Genomic DNA, 11,469 nt, shown 5'->3' with positions numbered 1-11,469 from the left:
TTTTCCTCTAAGATCAGGAAGAAGACAAGAATGCCCACTCTCATCACTTTTATTCAATATGGTATTGGAAGTCCTAGCTATACCAATTAGGTAAGAAAAAGAAATAAAAGGCATCCAAATCAGAATGGAAGAAATAAAACTGTCACTATTTGCAGATGACATGTAATTGAAAGAAATTAAAGAAGACACAAATAAATGGAAAGATAATCCATGCTCATGGGTTGGAAGAATTAATATTATTAAAATGTCCATACTACCCAAAGCAATCTACAGATTCAGTGCAATCTCTATCAAAATTCCAATGGCATATTTCACAGAACTAGAACAAATAATTCTAAAATTTGTATGGAGCCATAAAAGGTCCTGAATATCCAAGGCAATTTTGAGAAAGAAGATCAAAGCTGGAGGTATCACACTCCCTGATTTAAAACTATACTACAAAGCTATAGTAACAAAAACAGTTTGGCACTGGCACAAAAACAACCATGCGGCCCAATGGAACAGAATTGAGAGCCCAGAAATAAACCCACACATATATGGACAATTAATTTATGACAGAGGGGCCAAGAACATACAACGGAGAAGGGACAATATCTTCAATAAGTGGTGCTGGGAAAACTGGGCAAGCACATGTGAAAGAATGAAACTAGACCACCATCTTACACCATGAACAAAAATTAACTCAAAATAGATTAAAGACTTGAATGTAAGACCTGAACCATAAATTCCTGGAAGAAAACATAGCTGGTAATTTCCTTGACATCAGTCTTAATGATCTTTTTGTGGATCTGACTCCAAAGGCAAGGGAAACAAAAGCAAAAATTAATAAATGGGACTACATCAAACTAAAAAGCTTCTGCCCAGCAAAGGAAACCATCATCAAAGTGAAAAGGCGAGCTACTGAATGGGAGAAGATATTTGCAAATCATACATCCAATAAGGGGTTAATATCCAAAATATATGAAGAACTCGTACAACTCAATAACAACCCAATTAAAAAATGGGCCCATTTTTCCAAAGAAGATGTCCAAATGATGAACAGGCACATGAAAAGATATTTAACATCGCTAGTTATTAGGGAAATGCAGAACAAAACTACAATGAGATATCACTTTGCACCTGTTAGAATGACTATTATCAAAAAGATCAGAAATAACAAGTGTTGAAGAGGATGTGGAAAAAAGGGAATTCTCATACACTGTTGGTGGGATTGTAAATTGGTGCAGCCACTATGGAAAATAGTGTGGAGATTCCTCAAAAAAGTAAAAATAGAACTACCATATGACCCAGCTCTCCCACTATTGGATATTTATCTGAAGAACATGACAATACTAATTCAGAAAGATATAAGCACGTCTATGTTCATTGCAGTATTATTTACAATGGCCAAGACATGGAAACAACCTAAGTGTACACTGATGAAGGAATGGATAAAGAAGATGTGACACACACACACACACACAGAGGAATACTACTCAGACATGAAAAAGAATGAAATATTGCTATTTGCAACAACATGGATGGACCTTGAGGGTATTATGCTACATAAAATAAGTCAGAAGGAGAAAGGAAATACCATATGATTTCACTCATATGTGGAATTAAAAAATCCAAACCAACCAACCAAAACAAACAAAAAAACAAACTCATAGATACAGAGAACAGGTTAGTGTTTATCAGAGGGGAAGGGGGTTGAGGAGTGGGTGAAAGGGATGAAAGGGGTCAGTTGTAGGGTGATGGATGATATCTAGAGTTTTGGAGGTGGTCATTTTGTAGTGCCATACATATGTCAAATTATAATGTTGTACACCTGAACCTTATATAATAAAGTGAAAGAAAAAAGAAAATGGTGCTTGACAAAACTACATGGAAGAAAACTTACAGCTCTGCATTCATGCACGTATCAGCATACTAGAGAAATTTAAAATAAGATGTCATCATCATGGGGACATGAGAGGATCCCTCTGTCTCTCTCCTTCAATCTACAACAAGTGAAACATTCATAACTCAAGAAAGGCTACATTGTCCAACAGACCAGGATGCCAGAGAGATCCACATATTGGTACATACAAAGGTGGGTGGATTGCAGCATACACAAGAAGCAAACTGGGGGAACAGCAGAGGTAGTGCTAAAGATTCTGGTCCCCCAGCCATGGCAGCTGAGTTAGCCTCTCCCAGCCCTAGAAAACCTAGTGGGCAGCAGCGGAGGCATGCACGTGACTCCAACCTCCTAGCTGCAGCATCACCTGCAGCCATGGGAAGCAGAGCAACAGTGGAGGTGGAGCCCCATGTTCCTGGGCCCCTGGCTATGTCTCAGAGCCTAATAGCAGAAGTGGAAGTGCCCATAAGACTCTAGCCTCCCAACCACCGCAGTGCCAGCAGCCACAAGGAAACTGGCAACAGTGGAGGCAGTGCCCTGCGAACCTGGTTCCCTCCCCATACTCCTCTTCTGCCATAGTGGTGGTGCTTCTGACCCAGGTGATCCTTGATCCAGTGGAGGTGTTTAGTAATCCTGGTACTCCTGGTGGCAAAGCCAGCAACCACAGTGACACTGGCAAAGGAAGGCATCAGTGACCCTGGAAGCACAGGAAGCAATAATAAGAGTACTGGTGACACCTTTTTATAGAGGAGGTGGAGAGTGGAAAGTGCCCATCCTCAAATGTAGCTAGAGGCAGCTCAGGTAAGAGAAACCAAGAAAAAAAATAGTGCCACCTAGTGGAAAACAAAAGAAAGACCTCTAATCACCAACTGGTTGAATAGTTAGAATCAAAACAAACAAAGCTATACCTAAATAAGAAAAGTGTTTGCCACTACAATCAAAAGACACAGAGTGGCTGGATGGATTAAAAAACAAGACCCAACAATATGCTCCCTTAGGAGACTCAGCTCAGCTCTAAAGACAAACATAGGCTCAAAGTGAAGGGATGGAAGTGATACTCCAAGCAAATGGCAACCAAAAGAAAACAGGTGTAGCCATACTTATATCAGATAAAATAGACTTTAAGTCAAAAACGATAACAAGACAAAGATGTACCTTATATAGTGATAAAGCAAACAATCCATCAAGAAGACATAACATGTTAATATATATGCACCTAAGATATGAGCACCATTATATACAAAGCGATTATCAACAAACCTAAAGGGAGAAACTGATAGCAACACAATAATAGTAGGAGGCTTTAATATCCCACACAGCAATGGATAGATCATCCAGACAGAAAGTTAATAAGGAAATATTGACCTTAAATGACACATTAGACCAAGTGGACTTAAGCGATACATTAGAAAATTCCATCCAAAAGAAGCAGAATACACATTCTTTTCAAATGCACATAGAACATTTTCAAGGATAGACCATATGTTGGGAAACAAAACAAGTCTCAATAAATTTAAGAAGGTTGAAATCATATCAAGCATTGTTTTTTACCACAACTGTATGAAACTAGAAATCAACTAAAAGATGAAAGTTGAGAAAGTCACAAATACTGAACAACTATTAGACCAATGAAGAAATCAAATAAAAAATTTAAAAAAATACCTAGAAACAAATGAAAATGAAAAGACACCAAACCAAAATCTAAGGGATGCAGCAAAAGTAGTACTAAGAGGGAAGTTTATAGCAATGCAGGCTTACCTCTAGAAACAAGAAAAATCTCAAATAAACAATCTAACTTTACACCTAAAGGAACTAGAAAAAGAAGAACAAACAAAGCTCAAAGTCAATGGAAGGAAGGAAATAATAGAACTCAGAGCAGAAATAAATAAAATAGAGACTGAAAACACATTAAAAAGGATCAGTGAGCCTAAGAGCTAGTTCTTTGAAAAAAAAATTAATAAACCTTTAGCTAGACTCACTTGGAAGAAAAGAGAAAGGGCTCAAATAAATAAAATAAGAAATGAGAGAAGAGAAATTCCAATAGATACCAAAGAATTACAAAGGATTATGAGAGAATACTACGAAGAACTATACACCAACAAATTAGATAACCTAGAAGAAATGGATAAATTCTTAGAATCTTCCAAAACTTCCAAACTTCCAAAACAATCAAGAAGAAACAGAGAATCTGAATAGACTTATCATTAGCAAGGAAGTTGAAACATTAATCAAAAACCTCCCCCAAAACAGAAATCCAGGACCAGATGGCTTCTCTGGTGAATTCCACGAAACATTCAAAGATTTAATACCTATCCTTCTTCAAACTCTTCTGAAAAACTGAAGAGCATGGAATGCTCCATAGCTCATTTTACAAGGCCAACATTACACTGATACAAAAACCAGACAAGGACAACACAAAAAAAGAAAATTACAAGCCAATATCGCTGATGAATGTAGATGAGAAGATCCTCAACAAAATGTTAGCAAACTGAATATGTTAACAGGATCATATACCACAATCAAGTGGGAATTATTCCAGAGATGCAAGGATGGTTCAACTTGCACAAGTCAATCAACGTGATACACCACATTAACAAAATGAAGAATAAAAATCACATGATCATCTCAATAGACACAGAGAAAACATTTGACAAGATTCAGTATCCATTTATGATAAAAACTCTAAATAAAATGGGTATAGAAGGAAAGTACCTCAACATAATAAAGGTCACACATGACAAACCCACAGCCGACACCATACTCAATGGTGAAAAACTGAAAGCCATCCCTCTGAGAATAGGAACAAGAGAAGGATGCCTGTTCTCACCACTCTTCTTCAACATTGTATTGGAAGTCCAGCCAGAACAATTAGGCAAGAAAAAGAAATAGAGTCATCCAAAAAGAAAGGAAGAAGTAAAACAGTCACCATTTATGGATGACATAATTTTATATATAGAAATGATATCAAACCTGAAGTCAGTTTGCTCACCCATTGTGCAGCAAGCCAATCTCTGACACAGGGTGTAGTGGAAGAAAGGAGGAATTTTATTATTGCACAGCACTGAACAAGGAGAGAGGGCAGCTAACTCTGAAATCCCAAACTCCCCAAAAAGTTAAAAGGAGGGGGTTTTATTTGGGGTTTTAGGTAGGGGAGGGGGAGCATATGGCCTTGCTGGTCGGAGCTTTCCCACCAGCCTGTCTTTGGCCTTGAGACTATTTGCAGAGAGGAGCGAGCCCATGACCTTGCTGGTCAGCAGCTTTCCCATCAGCCTGTGTCTCTTTGCAGGGAGGAGATAATGAACCTAGGTGCTTGTCCTTGGTGGTGTCTGTCTCCATGGAGGACAGTGGATTCTGGAGGGAGGAAGCCAGAGAGCAAGCAGGGAATGAGTGTTTTGGTTTTAACCCCATATATGCTGGGTTTAATGTAGGGAAACTGATATCAGGGTCAGTATCAGAAAACCTAAAGAATCCACAAAAAAACCATTAGAAATAATAAACACAGTAAACTTGAAGGGTACAAAATCAACATACAAAAATCAGTTGCATTTCTATGCACTAACAACAAACTAAAAGAAAGATAAAGAAAACAATCCCATTTACAATTACAACAAAAATAATAAAATACCTAGGAATAAATTTAACCAAGGCGGTGAAAGACCTGTACACTGAAAACTATAACACATTGCTGAGTGAAATTGAAGAAGACACAAAGAAATGGAAAGGTATTCCATCCTCAAGAATTGGAGGAATTAACATAGTTAAAACGTCCATATTACCAAAAGCAATCTACAGATTCAATGCTATCCCTATTGAAATCCCAATGACATTTTTCATGGAAATAGAACAAAGAATCCTAAAATTTATATGGAACAACAAAGAACCCTAAATACCCACTCTTAAACTTGGGCAATTTATTGCTTATGTAGACACAGAAAAAGACTAAAATCAAACTCCCTATGATCCTTGTCCTGGACACCAAAAAGGACGACACTGATACAAAGGGTCTGGGTGACTGCAATGCAAGTTGTGGGATACCCCATTGCTGAGGAGTCGGTCCTAGACTGCAGCTAAGCAGTTTAATATTCTGCTGCTCTATTGTTTTGTTGTTGTTATTGTTTTGCTGCTCTATTCTGAGGGGAGTAATGAGGTGGGCAGAAAGCCCCATACTTCACCAGAACCTGGACGGTGATGATAAACTGTCTCAAAACAGCCTCCCAAGGTCTAACATAAGGAGGCAAATGGGAGATAGCCTGGCAACAATTCCTTACTGGCCTCCCATCCTCTCATATTCTGCGAGAATCATAAGGCATTCTGCCAAGACTCAGATAAGCTGTATTTCAAACCTTTGCCTGCATGGGTACATGCAAGGTGGCCATGTTGGCATGGTGGAGCCATTCCTTACAACTCTACCCCCTGACTTTTCAGTATCCAGCTAAGAATTCTCAGGATCATAGGCTACCCCATTAGATACACTAATTGTACAGACAGGGGCTTGGACCAAATATGTTCTATTGTCTTAAGCAATATAGTGACAACAACTGTGACTTGCAGTAGGCCTAATCTGGAGCCAAGTCAGCTAAATATGTTCCGGCTGTCATCGGGATCAACCTTACAGAGCCATATTACCTTCTTTCTAGGGTGGGAAATGGGTTGCTCTGCTTTCCCTGATTCATTGATCCAAGTGTGGCAAGAAGTGTTGGCAACTGCACATACAGTCCCTGTACTGGCCAGCAGGAAGTCCAGGGCAATACAACTGTCTTTTTACACTCACGCTAGAGAGTTTAGAACAATCAATAGTCTGAAAAACAAGAAAAGAATCCAGAACAGGCTAAAGAAAATCATATCGGTGTCCAAACATGTAAGCTTTTTCTGTCATTTCAAGTGAAGGCTGCTCCTTTCTGAAGTCAGCAGCTGTTGGAAAGTTTGTGATTAAGATGATTGGTTGGTCAACAGTTAAGTTGAGGTGATGGTGGCAGTTTGGGGTAAGTTGGCCCAATGCCAGGCAGGGATAAGAGCTGAGAGACACTAACGGTCTCTCCCTCTACTGTGACCTCAGAGGGTCTAAAGTGTTCTCTACCCAAGTCAGGGGTGTTCCTCCTCTTCCACAGCCGTATGACTGGCACCCACCAGTCTGCAGCAATCACTTCATTCTTTTTCCAGTCTTCCACATGTCCTACTGACACCATATGGCATAAGTCATCCCTAGGTGCCTCAGCAGGTTCTTTCAACACCTTGTACCATCCTAGAACCTCTTCCACTCCCTGATGTGTGGGCCATGCCAGCACCACCTTAGGAGTCTTCACTTCTTAATCATGATCATTATCATTAATATCCATAATTGCTAATTCCATGAAGTACAACCAGGGAACAAAAGAGGTAGTAGGTTAGAGGTCCCCAACCCCCTGTTCTCCAGGGGTAGGTGTGGGAAGAAAAAAGGTACACTGAGAAGTTAGTTATGTGGATTGTGGTTCTTACAGCCAGTCTGGGCCTCTTCCCTCCTCTCCAACCTTATAATTAAACATTTTATTTAAATGGAAAGTACCATTTTGGAGGAATTATCACATTTACAGCCTAAACTGTCTATCTTAACTGTGTGCTCCACTGGGAGCTAAGTCTTGGTTGTACAATTATCTTTTCCAGTTTCTCTTCTAAGAGTCCATTCCATCTTTCAATGGCACTTGCTGTTTGGGTATGATATGGGGCATGAAGGGTCCAATGAATATCCCACGTAGCTGCCTGCTGCTGCATATTTTTTGTTATAAGGTGGCACTATTGTCTGATTGGATATATTCAGGGAATCCAAACAGAAAACAACACAGTCCATCTAAGAGCCGTTGAACAGTATGGCCCCCATCTGCTGTATCGACAGGGATGGCAGTGCCATACCCTAAAAAGGTGTCTACTGCAGTCAATGCCCAGCAGTACTTGAGTGGTGGGTAGAGAGCCTATATGGTCGATTTTCCAGGACTGGCCACGTCTGGTACTCCCGGCGATGTGTCCCAGAGTTCTCTTTGCTATTCAGCTGCAAAGCTGACAGCGTGGGCATATTTGCCAGGCTTTCTTGACCCCTTGTGCTGGAATCATTGTCTCATTTGGGGGCTCAGTCCTGAATTATAGATGGATTATCATGCCCTGTGTGATGGTGTATCCAGGTCGCTATGGTCCTTAACCCGAGTCCTTATCTGAACATCTCATAGATTCCATCGATGTTCATCCTTTTAAGGTCTCTTTCCATGGGCAGCCACATGGTTACAAACAGGGGATGTGGAGTCTTGTACAATCTGCTACCATGATGCTTCATCCCCACACAGGCTGAAACTTGCCATCCAGTTGTCCCACTGCCAGGCACCACACCACATTGCCAGTCCATTGGTGCCTGCCCAGAAGTCAGTGAAAATGTAACAAGGTGCATTTAGAGGAAGGGAAGCACCACAGCCTGCAGCTCCTCCTGTCAAGCAGAATTCTCTTTTCCACGCACAGTTCTAAGCAGTTTTCTTCGAGGCTGCACGGCAGCAGTGGCCCACTACATCCCGTCTGCCTTTAGCTGAGCTGATATGTTCATGAGTCAGACCCAGGAACACTCAGGAATCTTAGTGTACTGAAGCTCCCAAGAAGCCCACGGTGCTGGCAGACACTGCATCTGACATAGCTCCCTCTGGAGGCTGACTAGTCACTTAGCCATGTAGATGTGAGATGCTGTGAATGACCCGTTTGCTTCTTCCTGGCTATACCACTTCCACTTAATAATGGATGCTTGGTGTGCAATACCCACTTTGTGGTTTTCTTATTTCTAACTCATGATAGGGATGTCAGGGTGTAACACAACCTGCTGTTGCTTTGTTAGTCTCTCAGTATCAAGCGACCAATAACTAGCCAATAATTGTCTTTCAAATGGGGCATATTTGTTGTACTAGATTGACTAGTGGCTCCCCAAAATTCATGGGCACCTGGAACCAGAGCATGTGACTTATTTGGGAACACAGTCTTTGCAGATATAATCAAGTTGAGTTCAAACTGTATCAGGTGGGCCCTAAATGCACTATGACTGGTGTCTTCATAAAAAAGGGGAAACTTGGAAACAGAGACACGGCCACATGAGGAGAATGCCATGTAATGACAGAGGCAGAGGTTGGAGTGATGTGTCTACAAGCCAAGGAATGCCAAGAATCGCCACCAACCACCAGAAACAAGGAAAAGGCAAAGAAGGCTCCTCGCCTAGCACCTTCGGAGAAAGTATGGTCCTGCCCTGATTTCGGACTTCTAGTCTTTAGAACTGTGAGACAACAAATCTCTGTTGTTTTAAGCCATCTTGTTTGTGGTCCTTTGTTTTGGCAGTCCCAGGACAATAACATATTGGTTGATGGTGTCAGGTATGTGCTATGTCCAAAACCACCCGGGATGCCATTGCCTAGTGGCCACATCTTTTTGCAACAGGCTTGAGTCTGCATAACTGTCAGTCACTGACACTTGGAGCTCAAAAGTCTTGTTAGGGCTGACTGGCCAGAGTGGAGGGGTGGTCTGCACAGCTTGTTGGATAGTTCCTAGGGTCAGTTGTTGGTTAGTGCCCCTTTCAAGTGATCTTATGTAAAGAGTTCAGCCAGATCCTCATGTGAGGTATGAAGTGCCTTCAACACCCAAACAAGCCTGTCAGATGTTGTGCCTCATTTTTGTTTGTTGGAGGTTTTAAGGCCAATGTTTTTTCTTTAACAAGCTCAGGGCTTTTTCTCTGGGCATCATGAGCCACTTGGTTCCCAAGAAGCTTACTTGAGTGGTTAGTCCCTGGATCTTGCTGCGATGTTAATCTTCCAGCCCTGGTTCAGATACTGACTCATCTTATGGAAAGCAGTCTATATGCTGTCCTCAGCCCTTCCAATCAGGATATTGCCATCGGTGTAACGGTACGAGGACACCTCTGGTAATATTTTAGCCTTTGCTAGGTCTCAGCCTATCCACAAGTGATGAAGTGTGGAAAGTTTAGGCTGCCGGTGGCAACATGATAAAATAAAGGTAATTAGAACCTTGTGAAGGCAAATTGGCTCTGATCTTCAGGATGCAACAGGATGCTGAGAAGGCATTAGCAATGTCCACCACTGCAAAATAGTCTCCTTCAGTCTGCATTATGGACTCCATGTTTGTTAAAAGTGGAATTGCATGTGCAAGAAAGTCTACCGCCACATTAAGCGTGTGGTAGTCCACAGTCAGGTGCCAAATAACATTGTCTTTTTCCACTGGCCACTGAAGGCTATTATGTGACATGGTTTCTTTAAGTACCGCTGCCTCCATTAGCTCCTTGATCAGTACAGTAACCTCTGACTTCTTCCACTCCCCCTGTGCCCCTTCCCCTGTATCCTATACTGCTTCACAGTAACTACATGACTATACTGGAGAAGTCTAGGAGGCTCCCGGTTGTGTACCTGTGCCACTACCACTGTTCCAAGAGTGGCATTTCCCCATTGGGAACATTGCTTATGAGCAAGAGAATTATTACCTATAATTAACACAATACATTCAGCAGTATCAGTTACAACCACTTGAGTGGGTATTGCCCCCAAAGACCCCACCTATAAAGTTATACCAATCCACTGTCCAATCTGAAAATTACTTCCAAGTCCAGTCCAAATAATTTTTTTGATCATGCCCAAGAGCAATTCCTGGCACCACAGAAACTTATGTTCCAATGTCCAAAAGGGCTTAAAACATTTGGCAACCTTGGTCACTGTCAAGTCCCCAACATACCTTGACCAGTGCCTGTGGCCCTGGGTCCCTCTTAGGGAAGGACAGATCTTTGCCTTTACTCCAGTCCTGTTCGTTCTCAAAGTGGGTAAGGTCTTGAAAGAGGGGCAATGTTGAAGGCAGGATCACACCAATCCAAACAGCACAGACCTCCGCCAGGGATTCTAGGTCCTCTGGCTCTTCTTTCTGTTTGTCCCCAGTAAATGCTAAAGCTGGCTGGGTAGCTTGTGCTGTTACAGAAGACAAACATGGACACATCAGGGAAATTCAAATTAAAACCACTACATGCCCCTCAGAAAGGTTAAAAGGAAAAGACATACAATATTAACTGTGTTAGGATGCCGAGTGACAGGAGCTCTAATACATAGCTGGTGGAACTGCAAGTGGAAAACCGCTTTGGAAAACTGGCAATATATCCCGAAGCTAAACATATGTATAACCTGACCCAGCAATTCCCCTCCTAAGAATATATGCAACCGAGATGCCCAAAAGACACAAACAAGAATGTTCCTAGAGAGAGGAAGAGCCAAGATGGCGCCGTGAGTAGTCCTCTTTGTCTCTCGCCCTTCGAGTCTACAATTATCTGGACACTTATCGCTTGACAAAGGATATCCAGACAGCATCTCAGGACGTCTGAGACACCCACGCGACTATACATCGGAAGGCGGATGGACTTTCCTCCGGGAGGATGTGGAAATAGGTGAAAACTCTCCGACCCCGACGGGCAGCCTAGTACCCGCAAGCGGCTTTCTTCCAACGGACGCCCCCAGAGGATCCACACACATCTAGGGCAGGAGCGAGAACACAACAGAGGAGCGACGGTGGAAACAGGTGACCAGAACCCTACCTAAACCCCC

The 11,469-nt window shown here is 41.9% G+C and overlaps 1 protein-coding gene across 1 annotated transcript in view; it reads right to left on the bottom strand.

Annotated features, from left to right (window-relative positions):
- Positions 1–6,103: 6,103 nt before the first annotated feature.
- LOC124250391 (uncharacterized) overlaps positions 6,104–11,469 on the bottom strand; it is a 16,211-nt gene continuing 10,845 nt past the window's right edge. Inside the window, exons 2-3 of the mRNA XM_046682188.1 lie at positions 10,616–10,842; positions 6,104–6,677 (exon numbers count right to left, since the gene is read on the bottom strand). Of these exons, the coding sequence (XP_046538144.1) occupies positions 6,549–6,677; positions 10,616–10,842 (356 nt within the window). The 3' untranslated portion in view covers positions 6,104–6,548. The remainder of the gene's footprint in view (positions 6,678–10,615; positions 10,843–11,469) is intronic.

This window comes from Equus quagga, chromosome 13, assembly GCF_021613505.1.
Source record: "Equus quagga isolate Etosha38 chromosome 13, UCLA_HA_Equagga_1.0, whole genome shotgun sequence".
Taxonomy (NCBI): Eukaryota; Metazoa; Chordata; class Mammalia; order Perissodactyla; family Equidae; genus Equus; species Equus quagga.
Note: the sequence above shows the minus strand (reverse complement) of the source record. Positions and strands in the feature narration are given on the sequence as shown.